The sequence below is a fragment of the Pyrgilauda ruficollis genome, unplaced genomic scaffold, assembly GCF_017590135.1.
Source record: "Pyrgilauda ruficollis isolate IOZ18807 unplaced genomic scaffold, ASM1759013v1 scaffold15, whole genome shotgun sequence".
Classification (NCBI taxonomy): Eukaryota; Metazoa; Chordata; class Aves; order Passeriformes; family Passeridae; genus Pyrgilauda; species Pyrgilauda ruficollis.
Window position 1 is genome coordinate 11934157 of NW_024513654.1, and position 16957 is coordinate 11951113.

Sequence of the window (16957 nt, forward strand, 5' to 3'; positions counted from 1 at the left end):
ACCAAATAAATAATGTCCAGTCACAAAATACAGAATCCAGTGATCAATACCCAGAGTCATCTTCTTCTCCAAGTCGAAACCAAACCTTCTCTGGGTGCAAGAATGGCTGTCCATTCTCCAAACAAAACTGAAAAGCTGGAGAAGAAGCAAACCCAGCAACTTTAATTTCATTTTATAGTCAGCTGTAGTGCTTATGCTCCTTTAACACTGTATAATGTTGCTTTGGTTAATCTCATAATGGTGTGCCCCAGAAATAGAATGACATCTGCTATTTAGGATAGGTTTGGTACAATTATGCCTGTTGCAATATTTGTGTCTCATTTCTTTCAAGGATATGTAACTTCACTTTTTCTATTTAAACTAGAAAATGATGACTATAAATGTCTTCTGCTGTGATATAAAGCTCAAATTACAAAAGACAGATCTCACAAAAGTACTCTTGTTTGCATTCTGAAGATGGAGCATGTCATTAGAAAGATGAACACTTTACATTCTTCTTACATTTTCTAATATTATAATGACACATATTATGGCAAGCACCATAATCTGTTCCACTGCAGTGCAAACAGTGCACATCACCTCCCTAATAAAACTGCAATAGTTAGAGTTGGGAGTTCATAATTTTCTTTGTCTTCTGTCAGGATGTTCCTGATCCATGTAATTACTGCAGTTGCAGAGACGCAGTTGGGACAGCATCAGTGATTTTCTCTGGGCAGTTGTACTACACTGATGCTGTATTGATACAGGAACTGCACTGCTCCCAGCACTGTTATACTGGAAATATAGGTATGAAAAGCTCTATTTGTATTTTAATACCTGTTAAAAACTACAGGCAAGCTCCAATTTCATAGCATTTAACATGGAGATAGCAGCTTGCTGCCCAAGCTGATGTGGATAAAGTTGTACACTCAGCAGGGTCTTTCAAGGTTTCCTTGAAAGAGGCAAGGTCAGCAAGTCCAGCTCTTTTCACTTACATCTCACTAAGGAACAATAGCCCATTTTCAGGTTCTTTTTCAGTGACCAAGGCTAGAAAAGCCTATCATGGTCACAAATACAAGTAGTGAGGGGTTTTCCAACTCTGCACATTTCATTTCATGCATACAAGTGTAGATTTATCTAAAACATGCACTGGGGTTTTACTGGTTTGGGCTGAACTTGTGATCAAGCAGGGAGGACATTTGCAGGCCATGCACAGCAGGAGGTTTACACAGGAGGTCTGGGCTCATGTCCATGCTCTGTCAAATTCAGTATGAGGATGTGATTCTGTCCCTCTGGGGAGACACATCCTTGCTGCCCTGTTTCAGAGCTCATTGCAAACAGGCTGCTTGCTCTGTGCCAAACTGCCAGAATCAGTGATCTCATAGGAAAGGAAGCACTGGTTGATGATTTAGTTTTACCAGCAGCTCAATGACCTAAGTATGTTTTCCTCCTAACGTACACAGGAGCATTTAATCTCCTGCTTTACTGTGCTCTGTTTGACTTCACCTACCATTATCACAATGACATGCTGGTGGAGAGCAGGGCAAACCATGGATCATGTACAGTACCCACATCAAATGCAATCAGGCTGAATTAGCAGGGATTGAGTCTCGGGCTCCTGGAAATAAATTGCAGTATTACATTTGTCTTCTGTGAGCCTTTAACAGCCACAAAACAGTCACAGCAGAGGCCTGTGGTCAACTTCAAACAAATTATACAAGGCATTTCATACTGTGATTAAGGTGAACTGGACCCTGCAGACAGAAATGTGTGTTCACAATTTATCTTCAAATACTGTCTATAAATCCTAAAAAAAGGAGGTGTTGGTTGGCTCTTGAGTTTGATGGAGAGGCAGGTTGTTGGGGTTTATTTTTGCTGTTAGGTATGAGCAGGATTTGAAGCAAAATGGAATATTTGTATACTTAAAACTTAAACTTATAACTTAAAGTTATATAACAGTATAAAAAGAAATGAGCATTTTTTTTAATCTTCTTCATTTAGAGGGGTACCAGGAATTACATCATGTTCTCAGAATCCATCTTTTACTGTCTGACACTGATAGCAGCAGAACCATGATATGGTACAAATTAATGATTGAACACACCCTATACTTGGTCTAATATACACACACGAGAAAGTAAATTTGATCCTGAGAAATGTTATTTCAAAGCTTTTCCCTCCACACCTTCCATCTGTGACTTGCAGCATTTCAATGAAGTATGTCAGCTAAAAGAGCTGAAAAAACAGCAAAAATACCAAGAGGCCAGCTCTTCAGAGCTCTAGCAACCTGTGTGAGCTACACTGCCTTTAAAAGCGCTGGAGGACAAGGAAACTTTTCCCCTGTTGAGATGGTCAGTGCCATGTTCAGTGAACCATTGGGTTTCCCCTCTGCTTGCTGGCTCACATACAAGCCTGGGGAAAGCAAGGGCGTCCCTCTTTTGGGAGTCCATCATCCCAGATATCTAACACGCAGAAAAGGGCATCAGATCTCTTTTCTCCTGCTGGCTATGCCTTACATTAGCTCAGCCCAAAGCATCTCACCTCTGCCCTCCTTGCTTCTCCTAGGTCAGTGATGACTCATCTGTGCTTTAATAGAGGCCCCTGAGGCTTAATTCATTATCTGAAAAGCTCTTTGAGACCATCACGTGAAGGGTGTTACAGAAGTGCAAGGTTATGTCTTGTAACTTACACCCATATGCTATGTTTGTGCCTTTGCATTTTTTCTTCTTTTTATAAAACCAAAATTTGTACCTCATCCTAGAGCGGGGAGGGAGCCGTTCACTCCCTCTCCCATGATGTACCCCCCTCCTCGCTTTCCTGTGCACAAGGTTTGGAAAAAGGGGGTCCAACATACCCAGCAATCGAATTTGCATGATGGCTCCGTGCAAAACGAAGAACATCCAGAGGGGCTGGGAACAGTCTGCGCACACCTGCATGCCAATGCCGGCACCGTTGTGGCTCAAGTGCAGCTCACCGTCGGAATTCACCATAAACCCCAGGATGTCTCCGCTCTGGAGGGGCACCAGCACTCGGCAGATGGCCCAGAACTCCTTTCGGTCGACCAGGGATTCGGGGTTATAGGGGAGGTCACTGGGGCGCAGGGTGCTGGGGTCGCAGGACGTCACCCCGTAGGAGAGCGTCCCCGTGCGCACGGCGTTGGACTTGTTGATTTTGACAAAAATGGTTTCGTTGATCCGGAGGGGTCTGCTGGTGAACACCAAAGTCCTCTCCTCCCGGGCGTGCTCCAGGCGGGCCACGGTCTGGTCGTCGAGGATTTTGACGTGGGGTCCCCGGAGGTGGTGGAAGCGGAGGTCGCTCTCCAGCTGGGACGGGAGGAGGTGGGAGTGCTGGGAGTTGAGGGAGTTCTGCGGGATGGGGCAGGTGGTGGCCGTCACGTGGAAGGCGTCCTCCTGCAGGTTGAGGTCGCACAGGCTGACCGAGAGGCGCGTGTCCTCGGTGTCCCGGCGCAGCGAGGGCCGGCGGATGGCCGTGAAGGAGCGGGGCCGCAGGCAGTCGGGAGGGATGATTTCACTGTCTGTGCGAGAAAGAAAACAAAAAAAGGGGTCAGTTTTGGAGAAAATTAAAACGTCCAGGAGCTTGAAAAAACACGGGTTTGCCCGATATGTTTAAAAGGGAGAATCAGAGACCTGCCACCATTAATAAATTTTCCCCTTTGAAATATGGGAGCAGAGTATCATAAAATGTATCTGCAATCAATTGCTGTTCTTGTACTTTTCCCACCAGCAACAACATTTCCAGCTTCTGAGCAGGCAGACTCAAAATCAATGGCAAGAATGCCCAAGGGAGGCTCTCCTCTGAGAGGGAAAGCAGAGGATAAATATCTGAAATACATCCTCAACATACCAATCAATATCTATGCAGGCTCTAAGTTTTCATGCCCTCTTTATTGTCTACAGTAATTCTCACAGACTTATGAAATAAATATCTAACTACACTTCTTTTTTTTTTATTTTAAAGAAATTGCTATGTTCAGCTCTATATTATTTATCACCATATGAAATTTAATTAATATTTCTGTCTATAGCTAATCATTAGTGTCCTGGTTCTCACTGCAAAGCGGTACAGATATGAATTTTATAGTGCAGAATTTGAGAATATGTCAGTTTTTAGAAATACAATACAATCATTTATTATTTCCAAGCCAAATAATTAAAATTTAAATCCACAGACATATAACTAAGAAAGATGATGCTCAGACATTCAAATCCACCAGTGGAAACAAAATTGAACCTTATCTTCTTTGTTATTATCACCTGCTGCTTCAAGAATTAATCAGTTTTCTTTTTTTCTGAGGAACATACTCCCTTGTCTTTAATGCTGAAATTACTTATATTTACCACATCCTTAGCTGTGCTGTTGTCTTAGAAATTTTAAAGAACAACATACTGAAAAAAAACCCCTTCATTAAAAAAATATAAAGAAAGCTGAGATAATGCAAAAATTTATTCTTATGTCCAACTTTCTGACCTCTGAGAAGCATGAGGAGACCATTCACTTGTGAAAATTGAGTACGTGGGAAACTCCTGGGATGGTGTAAGAAGCTGTGACCCAGTTGGACTGAAGTCTGTTGTGGCTTTGAGTCCAGGTCCAAATAGCAGGAGGTGACACCACCCCACACAACACAAAGCAACGCACCAGACCCCAGCGTGGGACGTGCTGCAGACACAGCACGAGGAGGAACAAGGGGAAGAGGCAAAGTTGTCCCTAAAGCACACGCTAGGCCCTTGCAGTGGACACCTCTTGCACCCACATATCCTTGGGATTTTCTTTATGACAATAAAGAGCAGGACATAGGTTATCTGAGGCTTTTCCCAGTGGGATGTACTCTCTCCCAGTACAGCAGAGTAGTAGCTCTGTACTGGTATGCCAAGGAGTAATGCCAGCTACTGAGTAACCAACATCTCCTGCAATATCTGCGGTCTGACTAAGAGCCTTTCCTGTCCTCCTCTTCTGGGAGTCCTGACAAAAGCACACCCACACAAGGTTTGGCTTCAGTAGAGCTCTTTGCTTTGCTTAAACTGGATTATTCCAGGCTCCTCTTTAAATAAACTGCTATTACAAGGCAAGCAGAGTCCTAAAATAAAAATGGGCTTTGTTTTTCATATTTGATTCTCTGCATACTGATATTTCAGCCTCTCAGAAGTTAATTGAAGAAAGGAAGGAATAAATAAAATCAGAAATTACCCCAAGTAATCTAGAAGTGGGTCGCATTAATGCTTTGAAATATATGGGCTAGCATTTGCATTCCAAGTGCTCCTGCTGGATAGGACTGGACTTATTTTATTATCCTTTAGCTGGAAACCTACATAGGAGAACAAATTAATACTGGCAGCTGATGACAATCCTTTTGTGTAGGTGAATGGATAGAGACCTTTCTGAATAGGAACAGAAGGTCCTCTCTATTTTATTCCCTGTAACTATGCATGTGCAGCCTGGCTGACAACTGTGATGTGTGGGTAGCTTGCAGCCAGGGTTTTGAAACAGCTTGTTTTCCACCAGGATGCTTGCATTTCCCTTTGGCTGCTGGACAGAATATCTTTTTCCATCTGAAAAGAGGTTAAGAGAGATGGAATTCCGCAGACAAGACACATGGTAGTGATAGCAAACCAGGGTTAGATATCCAACTGTTTTACTTAAATCCCTCAGTGGCTCAGATGCATGGCCACCTAAGGAACAAAATGTCTCTAGCATATAGAAGCGACTGTGACACTTAGTTCATTAATGTTTGCAAATGACCATGGAAGAAAGGATTGCAGCTTACTGGCTTCTCAAGTATGTTTGTGACAATTTAGAGATGAGTCTCTAAGAGATGCTGGCCTGCATTGCAAAATATCCAGCCAAAGGGAAAAAAAATCCCATGGAATATAAATCAAAACAAAAGTGGGATTCATCTTTTGGGGTAGTAGGTAGGTTGGAAGAAATGTGGAATGTCATTTACCCACAATAACTGATGATGGCCAAGGGCTGTGAAAGAACAAATCTGGTGAGATGTGGAACAAATGAGGTGACTTTGACCACTTTCTTTCAGAAGATGCCCAGGGATTAGTTGTTTTCTTCCTTTAAAGCCTCAGTTCTCACTTTTTAAACACAGACCAAACTAGTCATGCTGAATACAGATTTGAGCTCTTCATGCTGGAGTGGCCCATTACACAGCCTTAGCCCTGCAGAACATTTACAAGTGATCTTTAATGCCTGCAAAGGAGAGACCCCTTTGTTCAGGAGCATTTATATTTACAGAGGCAAATCTGGGGGACACATCAAAAAGACTGAAAGACTTCATGTGATGAGACTGTAAGACACAAAGTGGGTCCAACAGCCCATTACCAAGGACCACCCAGTATCAGCCCAAAGAATTTAGAATTCATTGATCTCTTCATTAAACAACCAAGGCTATAAAATTTCTTGTATAAGACAGTTGGCAGTGTTACTTTGGGAAAAGTCAATTGATGAGAGATCTCCTTGGGTGAGAATAGATTGACTTGTGAAGACCACAGCTGTCCCCAAGCCACCAGAGCAAGCATTAACACCACCAGCAGCTGGCCTTGACCATGGCAGCTCAGTGGAGCTGGCTGTCCAGGTAGCTTTCCAGAGAGGTTTTGCTGAGCTCTGCATCAGTGCAGTTACAAAGCTATTCCTGGATTTTGAGACTTACAGTTTCTGGTAGCAGCACAGACATAGCCAAAGTGGAAAGGATTTCTACTAAATACAGATTTTCTGCTCCTCAGTTAGAGAATCTGAGACACTGAATTTAAAGGATGTCTATCTTTACAAATGCCTCTGTATATTTTTTCTAGCTTTGTTTAAGAAAAAGGTAAGGAGGAGTAATTAATTTATCTAAGTAGAAATGAAGGGTACTTGAGCAGTTCAGCCACCTTCTGTTTTCTTCTCGTCTTTAGTGGGGTTCATCTGCAAAATTTATATTCTCAGCAGGTGATTCCTTACACAGAAAAATAATTTCAAGTATCTTCCATATAGGAGAGGTTTCAACGCTTTCCATTTTCCAGCTCAGAGGGCATGGAAGAGCTTCCCACTTTGTGCAAGCTCAATGCAAGTGCAGCAACACTCTAAAAGAGCTTTTACAAGGAGCTGGTGAGCAGACAGATGCAGCTGAAATCACTGCATTCAGTTCAAAAGTATTTCACTACCTCCTTTCTTTTGAGCTACTGCCAAATGTCGTATTCTCAAAATAATTTATTTCCTTAAACATGTGTTACGTTAATATGTAGAATACATACATTATCTCTATAATATGTAGAGATCACATACACACAAATTGAATACACCAGCATGCACAGATCATCTCAGCCCCACACATGCCCAAAGGGAATGTGTTGCTGTCAGACTGTCAAATCATCATTTCCCTCCTCTTTTTCTTTTTCAATACTGTCTGTTATGGCCTGAAGGCTTAACTTTCCAAGGTCATGAGCAGCCAGTATTCCTACACCTGTAAAGGATCTAAGACAGCAGAGCAAACTCAGCTGGATGCACACACAGGCTGGAAACTCAGTCTGTGTTTAACTGCAGCTCAAGGGACACAGACTCCTCTTGATCAGTTTCCTGAGATTGGTGCAATCCTATGAATTGTAATTGTCTTCAGAGCCTGAGGTCTGCGACCAGTCTCCAGAATGAGCTATGGAACACCTAGTGTAAAAACAAAAAAAAAAACCAAACCAAACCAAAAAACAAAAACAAAAAAAAACCCCAAAACAAACAAACAAACAAAAAAAACCCACACCCACCTTATAATTTGGGGAATCAGACCATTCTGTGAGAACCTTAAGAACATAGCCCATTTCTAATGATTCTCCCTCCCTCCCAGGAGAGAGAAATGCTGAGAAGTCAAGGAAGTGCCTAGTGATTCCTTGCATCTGGAGAACATTTCTGTCCCCAGCTACTAAACCAAGAATAAGAAATTGGCAAGGCCAGAATTTTGCTGGTATGATGCCTCCCTTTCCATATGAAAATGCATGGTTTTCCTTCCTTCTGTTTTTTGCTTTACTTTTCACAAGTGCAATTTACTTCTCTTAATCCTTGACCTGACTGGGTAATGGTATTTTCAGTGAGTACTGATGCTCATGGTATAATTTCCATGACCAAGGAACCTCAGGGGTACTAAGCTACCAAAAGACACATTGAAGTCAGAGTCCCCTGTGAGAATATTCTGTGTAAACTTGCACCTGCAAAAGGATGTACACTGTATTGTTCCCACCACCCTCGAGTGGCTGCATTCCCACTCAGGAGTGCAGATGAAGGCTCTTTTTCCCACCATCAGCTCTACCTGTCACAAGGAGTTACCCAGGGAGGACAGCTGCCCTTCCAACACCTGTAACCTTGCAGTACCTCCTCTGTGGTCTGCAGCAGCATTATGCACCAAACACTCCATTTGGCAGGATTTTGATGCTGCAGAGAGAGGTGTTTGAAATATGAGGCAGATGTACCACGCTGTAAAACAGCATCACACTCAAGGGCAATTGGGGAAAGCAACCAGTTGTAAGACAAGAAATAAACCTGTGCTTCTGGGAACCTTCTGTGGCTCCCAGGCTGGAACTGCCCACCGTGGCAGTGCATTATTAATCTCAGCTCAGCTGCCTGGTGTTGTGCTGTGGCAGTCACTGCTCCCTCACTGGCTTAGTCCTGGCAAGCTGATGTGCACTGCTGGGGGGCTGCCAGGCTACAGTGCAGAGTGGCCAGAACAATTTCTGTATGTTGTTTATAGCTCAACTTATTATGTACTTTAAGGTGATTGAGGGTTGAAAATATGGTAAAATGGAAGCAACTTATATTCTCATTTATCCCTCCTAAAGTAAGCATGGAGATCACTGCCACTGGTGGCAAGGAGTAATACCTATTCTCAAACTCCTTTGGGTGCCAGCTTGCCTGATGTGTGCATGGCATCCAGCCCACAGCATCACTTCCAATAGAAAGAAAAAATGCATTTGTGACTGGGTCTGGGAGGAGAAGGACCATTCTGTAGCCCAGGGTTCAAAATCCACCCAAATTAATAGGTAACTGTAAGAAGATTTTCATGGTGCCTGCTGTACTCATGGTGTAAAGACATCCTCATCACCACAGGATTCTTTGCTCTAGGCTCCCTCAGTTTCTGCCACATGCATCCTAACTGCTTTGTTGTAGCAGGAGGAGCTATGCAAGCAGGAGAGTAAAAATCATCCTTACTTAAAATAAACACAGGAGAAAAACTGAGAAGTGAAGAATGCTGAGGCCCTGCTCACGGTCGTTAAGAGGCAAAGCTCCACTCACAGAGCATGTCTAAAGTGCTTTTCCCCGCTGGCCATGTGAGAGGAGATACTTATAAAACTATTTGTTTTTCTGCAAACTCTTACTCTCCATGTGAGGTCTGGAGAGGAGGCTGGGATCTGCCACGCTCAGCATAACGCTACAGAGACCCAAGCTCCTGGACGGCTCTGTCTGCTCTGATGCTGCACACAGGTTCTCCCCTTACTGCTTGTACTGTTAAATGGTGAATTTATATAACCCCAGACCACTCCATTCTGTTTATTTCTCATAAACCATCAGGCGCCACAATGCAGCTTCTCGGACCATACAATGAAACCACTTTCAGAGCATTATTGTTGCATGTGGGAGGCAAATGTTTAAAATCTCTCAAAGGAATGATTCAGACTAAAAATCTCTTTTGCCATATACTTAGGAATTCACTTTACAAAGTACGTTTCTCTTTATGAACAACTGAGAAAGCAAACTGCCCGAGTTATTGCCTCTCATCAAGCATTTCTTATTGAAAACACCCACATCAAATCAAGGACATCAGTCAAAATCTACTTACACAATATCTTGCTACGTGCATTTCACTACTTCATTGACAGTATAAATATCCCGTTTCAAATGGAGGTGCTCCCATTTTCTCTCACTGCTCTGGCTCCTCTCTGCAAAACTACAGCCATCAGACAATACCACTTGTACCAGCTATTTACAGAAGATGCCAGGCTGCTATTTAAGAGATAGTAAAATCTGCTCTGGGGCAAACTGCATCTGAGATCACAGCCCAGCTGCTGGGCTCTGCAGCAGAAGACACTCCTCACCATGTAAACAGAAAGGATATATAAGAGGTAAGTGGCAGGCAGCAAGAATTAATGCTCTTATTTTATAGACTGGAAACTGGGGGATGGATTGAGCAGTCCAGAGGGATAGATGGCTCCTCTGACAGAACTCTTAAGTGAAGCCCCTTATGGTTTAGCTCAGTGCACAACAAAACCACTCCATTTTCCATGGTACACCTTCTCATTTCCTAATTCTTCATCAATGCATTATGTAGCCATGATATTTTATGAAAAATCCTTTGCTAGGATTTTTCCCTCCTGAGGAGCTGAGGAGCCTCAGGAGAGAAATGTAAACAATTACTATCTGCTGCTGTGGAAAGCAACAGGTGCATCTTCCATTGGTCCATGTGGATTGTTTTCACTTGATGACCAATCACAGCCACCTGTGTCGAGGCTGTGAGCAGTCACAAGATTTTGTTATGTATTCTATTCTTGTTCTTTCTAACCTTCTGGTCAATCTTTTCTCTCTATTCTTTTAGTTTTGTTTTAATGTAGTATTTTAATATAATATATATCATAATATAATAAACCAGCCTTCTGAGAACATGGAGTTCAGACTCACGTCTCCACACATGGGGCGCCAGCATTATTCTCTATCTGCTGCTCCTCTGCTTCTGTGAGCAGGTTGCTCTTCTCACTTCAAAAGTCAACCTCCTTGGGACCCCTCATCCACTACAAATCCCAGTGGCCAGCATGGAAACCACCATTCCAGAATTTCTCCTTCCCCAACACGCCAATTTGGGACCACTGCACAGTCAGTGGAGAGCAAACACACATTTCATGTGCATCCACGTGGTAAAAACAGGAGTTAATTGCTACAAGCAAATATTGGCTTCCTGCCCACTGCAACCTGGGAGGCAAATTACCTGGTATTTCATATCAGCCTTTTTCATTGCAGGAGTGGCAGGTATTTAAATCACCTGAGTCCATTTGTATGCCTGTGACCAACACAGTCCTAACCAACTTTCTGACAAGATACTCAGATGTTTTTTCCAATATTGATGGAAGCATTTGAGAGAATTTCTACAATAACCAAGGGGCAGAAGTCAAAGCTCAAGCCAAGGGTTACAAAGAGTCCAAAGCCAAAGTTCTTCTGTGGGAGAAATAATTCATATTTACACTAAAAATTGTTACCAGAATTTAAAGCTGGTTTACAAAAGAAAGCAGATCATCCTGTGGAACCAGTTGCAAGGCTACAAACATCTGCCACTTTAATAGACATGACTGGAAATCAACAGTGCTTACGTTCATCTCCCTGGACTCATCTTTGCTTTGTGTTTGCATTTACTTGGATAAAAATCAGCATTTCTTTACAGGCATTTTGGGAGATATTGAGCACTAAAACTATTTGGTTTGCATAACTCAGTTTTGGAGAGGTGATAAAAAATGTGATGAAAGAGAATAAACCTAGTCTTTAGCTGTCACCAACAGCTAAGTCTTTGATAAATAAATTGTGCAGATCTGGTGGCTTCCTGTGGCCATTTAGCACCAAATCCTGCTTTGAGGTAATGGTACTTTTATACCATCAGGCAGCTGGTGTCCTGCCAAATGAATCTCAGGAAAACCCTTGGGACCTGTTCACTTTTCCAAGAACACAAATATGACCTTGGTTTGCTGTGACTATCACAGATTTCTTGTCCTGGGTTGTCAATGCTGTACCAATGGTACACACAAAATATCATAGCAAAACAAAACAGAAAAAAACAAACAAACGATCTGGATTCTAAAAGGATGTGAGCTCATGTGCCGCCAGTTTCCAGGTTGAAATATTGAGAAAGGGAAAAGAAAAATCCCTGAGCTATAGAGAATTGTGGCTGTTTTTAAGCCAGAGTGAGCAACTGCAGTTCCCAGGCCAGCTTAGTGATTGAACTGATCATCTGCATATTCTTCAATAAAATCTAAGGAATGAAAGCATACAGTCTTATACGTGGACTGATAAATTGTAGTTTTGGGGCGTTTATTATCTAATAAAGTGCTCTGAACCAGTCTGGTTTATAGCAAGTATTCATACAATTCTGCCTAGCATCTGTAAGCATGTCAAATTGATTTGCACATGTGAAACAGCACAAAGAGCATAACTCACCTCATAAAAATGAAATAAATTACTGTTCTCCTTAGAAAATATGAATGTTCTGAAAGAGTCTGACAGTAGGTTATGGAGAACAAACTTCCATATGGGTGTTACAGTTCTGCATTTGTTTTCTTTTCCACAAAAGCTGATGCTCAGATTCTGCAGGGTATTGGCAGCATCTGTGTTACAAACAACACATTTGAGTTTCATTCAGGCTTTTCATTTGGGGTAAATTCATCCTCCCCAGCCAGCAGTTTTGAAGACTGACAAACGTCCTTCAGGATGAAGATGTGCCTATCCACTGCCACAGCCACCTCTGGATATTGGCTCCTCCTGGTCTGATTCCCTTTATTGTGTTCATGGCTTTTCTAACTCCCCTTAAAGTCAGAGAAATATGGTTTGAACAGAAACCACATGCCCTGAGTTTTGTGGAGACAACCTAGGTCCTGTTATTCACCCCTTAATCCATCTCCCACTCACATATGAAGTCTCTGAACTTCACTCCCACCCTAATCAATGATTTTCAGCTCCATGCCCCAGGCCTCCTGGACCCCATGATCAATTATTATTTATCCCTCTTGGAAACCACAGCAAAACAATCATCACTGTTACCATACCAATATTATTTTAATCTCAGTTCTGCCTCTCTCTGTAGGGTGGCCCACACTTTCCTTCCATTTCCTTTGACTATTTCTATAGATGGAAAGCCTTTTTCACTTGTTTTAATTACCTGTAATAGACTTAATTCTCCCAGGAGACTGTCAATTGCCACTTTATCTTATGTTTCCTGGTCTTTAAAATGTAAATTTCTCTGTAGAAAAGCTCTGGTTTTTGGGGGGTTTATTGTGGGGTTTTTTTAGTTTTTTTTTTGTTTGTTCTTGGTTTGGTTTTTTGTTGTTGTGGTTGTTGTTTTTTGTTTTGGGGGTGTTTTTTTGTTTGTTTGTTTGTTTGTTGGGATTTCTTGTTTGTTTTTTTACCTTTTTTATGTGAAATTAGGGCAATAATTGCAATTTCTTATTGTCTAATAACTTTATAGAGCTGTCTTCTCATAGCTCTGACTCTGTTGCTTACTCCTGGCACTATTATCCTTTCTACCCTCCTGTCCTCCCAGGAATTTTGACCCTCTTATTTCACCTATCCAGGTAAGAACACAAGTGCATGCAGTGTTTACCCCACAACTTCACCTCAACGTGCTCTGCCACAGATTGCTACGAGCCCTCCCACAAGCCCATTTCAAACCTTATGTTACAGTGCAAACGTTTCCATAGCATCTCAGTGCTCACAGCCAATTTCCAAGCTGCCTCAGACACATTCCCTCACCCCCTGAACCACCTGACAGCAAGTTTCTTCAAAACAAGCACTTTCTGCCTCCTTCCCATTTGTCATCCTCCCTTCCTGCATCGATCCTTTTCCACTCACTTCCCTTTACCCCTGCAGCCATGGAATGATGGCTCCTTCTCCCCAACTCCCCAGTGTCACCTCCTGCCCTCACTGATGGCTTTGCAAACAGCTGCTGAGGGAGAACTTGGCCCAGAAAAAACACCTCCTACCTGTCAGGGTCCCTCCAAGGGCCAGCATTTTACCCAGCATCATTGAACTGATTTAATGCCATTGGGGGGAAACTCAATTCCTTAGGAATCCCAGGAGCCTGGGCATCACAAGGATTTTGTTGCTAACCCACCTACCTTTTAAGGCTAAAAGCACATTTTCTACTAAAGATGCAGCCTGTGAAATGCAGTAATAATACATAATATTTCATAGCCTGCCTGAAGAAAAAAACAAAATTAATTGTGAAGATACAGTATTTCAGGTTAACCTGAAGCAGAGTGTTCAGTTTATCTTGCTTCCTTTTATAAAAGCAAATGAATATTGGATCAAGAGCTTCTCCATTTGGTTTCTGAGGCTTGTTTGGAAATTACTGTTGCCAGTGATTTTTCAAGATTAAAATGTTATTTCAAGACTCAACATTGAAATATAGAATTTTGAAAATAGTAAAAGAAAACAGCTAGAGTTTGCCAAAAGTATTTCAATTTTTCAACCATGACTAACTAAGTTTACAGATATCTCTCCTCCTCCAAGCTGGTTCCTCATCTAAAGATCCAACAAACATATATCTGAAAGAATGCACATAGTGCTATTCGTCCAGAATATTTTATTTGTTTAAATTCATTTTAATATCTCTTTCTTGGAGAATTTCCACCCATAATTCAACATGAAGGAGCTCTCAAAAAATTTCTGACTCATTTTCCAGATGTACAAAATGACAGTACAGCCATTACACACCATGCACCCCACTCCTACTCCAGAGCTGGTGGAGTCTGCAGGATGCACTCTCACAGCTGTGCATGGAAGCAGCAAATCAAGGCCTTGTTTGATGAGCTTGTTTTAAAATAGCACAATTTCTGCTGTCTGCAGCAAATCAGGAAAGTTCTGTATGTGTTTAGGCATGTTCCATGTCAACACAGCACTGCAACATACACTTCCTTCAAACAAGTATTTATATCCCACTGAAGGCAACAGGATGTGCACATAAGCATATCAGCAGTCCCAAACCAGGAGCACAGGGTAAGGCTTAAAAACTGCATTCCACAGAACAAAAAAATTTCTTTGCTAAGCTTTACTTTCCATCTGTCCCCTTGCATTGTGCCAGTGGAGAGAACAGCAAAGGAGATTTCCTGAAACTAAGCCTGGATCCCCCACTCTCGCTGTCTCTGCTGGACAAAATTATGGGGGAATCAGGGAAAGAGTCCATGCTCACTTCCCCCAGGGTACACAACTGAAAAGATCATCTCTTTTACAAATTATTCATGTATTTTGTCATGGCAAATTTCTTTTAAAATTATTTTGATACACTGATCTAAAGGAACTAAAGAGCTGAATCTTGCTACCAGAGCTTCAGCCAACTCCTTAACAAGTAAAAGACAAGTGTAACTCTCACCTACCCCAGAAAAAGGCTTCATTGCCTATCAGTAAAGATAATTTGAATGCACAGATTATAGGATCCACATCATCCACAGCTCATTCATCCACTTGTCCAGTTTCAATCTGTTAACCAATCTGGTAACCAATATAGGGATGACTCTCCCAAATTCAAGAATTTCTCATCCCATTAGTAGACTCATTTCTCTTCAGCTTCTGCCTTCTTCAACATCAACGCTTAAAGCAATATTTGGTGAGAATGTTATTGTGAACTTTTCTACACCTACTCTGAATAGTTGTAGGGGACTATCAAACCCTTGCTACATAATAATAAAAATTGCAGTATATGTGCTTACATCAGCTGAAATGTCATCAGCAACACCAGTAATGCCTTGCTCAAAAGAACCTGGGACTGATCCCAGGTCTGTGTGGGACCTGGATATTAGAGCAAAAATACTTCTTCCCACTGTGCTCCTGAAGACTGAAAAGACTTCAACCCCACTGTTGCTGGAACTAAAACAACTAGGACTTTATAAATGTCTTATTACACAGATGTAATCCAGTGATCGGAGCAAAACCTGGATAATTCACATCAAAATCCATTCCCACCCACCATAGTGTGATCCTGGGAAGGCACACAGCTAAACCTGTAAAAGCATTTCTGAAGGCAGAAAAAGCAGAGGATGTGGTCAAATTCTCCTGCTATCTAAAACAGAGAAGAAAGGGTTACTACTTGCTGTATTTCTGTTCTGTAACTTTTTTTCATATCAAAGTAGGCAAAAGGAAGAAAAAAAAAAAAAAAAAGGAAAAAAAAGGGAAGAAATCCCAATAAGGCAGGGAGATGATTTATGCTCAGGAAGAAGTCAATGGTCATGTGCAGAAAGAGCCTCAGGAAGCTGTGCACACTCTGCTCCAGACCAGGAGAAGCCATGTCCCCTTTGCTCTGTGCCCACAGAAGACACAGAGCACACAGACAGTGGTTGCCATAGCCACTCCTTTATGTTCCAGAGTCAAGTTTCCCTCTGCACAGAAAGATTATTTATAAGGTGGCTTAGGTGTGCCTTGTGCCTGACAGTTAAAAATGGGAAGTTCCATCCCAGGGGAGTTTATGGCCCTTATTAGACATAACACAGTGAGAGGGTACAATAAACACAGGGAAGAGGGTCAGGGCAAGATGCTGAGATGCTGCCTCTGTGCCCTGCCAGCTCTTTATTCTTCCTATTAAACACTGAGAGGGCTCTGCATCCCTGCTCATTTTTGCAAACATCCTGCTGGTCTGTTATACTGCAGGTGCTCAGCCCTGGCTAGGATGGTTCCACAGCTTCTCCAGGTCAAGCTGAGCCCTCCACCCTGGAGCTAGTAGCCCTTCTGAAGAGCTGTGAAGTCCATGAAATCCCTCCTGGCTGAGTATCCCTCCCTCCACCAAGCCACAGTGCTGAACATGCAGGTCCTGCTCCATGCTGCCAACAAAGAAAATGGGCTGCTCTTGGCAGTCCAACCATTTTCAATGGAGCCTGGCATCTAGGGGAAAATGAGGACAGCATTTAGTCCCTAAAGTGGCATGGAGAAATCATGAGGCTCATCAGGACTGCTGGAGTAGGCAAAGAGACACCCAAGTTACAGAGACTCCAAGTCACTACAGCCTTGTCCCCACACCCAACACACCATCCACTGTTGCTAGCAGGGGACAGAGTGACAGCGCTGAGAACAGAAATAGTGTCTGTCTGCTGTCTGACAGCCAGCACAGTGCATCTGGGATGCTGCATCCTGCTGGGGAGAGGCGAGGGTCACCCTGAGCTGCAGGCTCTGCCCTCTGGCTCTGCCACATCAGCTCTGTCTCAGCTGCCACAGCAGAAAAACTGCCCTGTCTGCACAGAAGTGAACAGGGTCT

General features: G+C 42.6%; 1 protein-coding gene across 1 annotated transcript in view; it reads right to left on the reverse strand.

Moving 5' to 3' along the window:
• NEURL1 (neuralized E3 ubiquitin protein ligase 1) overlaps positions 1-16957 on the reverse strand; it is an 84244-nt gene that overhangs the window by 14091 nt on the left and 53196 nt on the right. The window contains exon 4 of the mRNA XM_041461649.1: positions 2834-3514. Coding sequence (XP_041317583.1) covers positions 2834-3514 — 681 coding nt within the window. The remainder of the gene's footprint in view (positions 1-2833; positions 3515-16957) is intronic.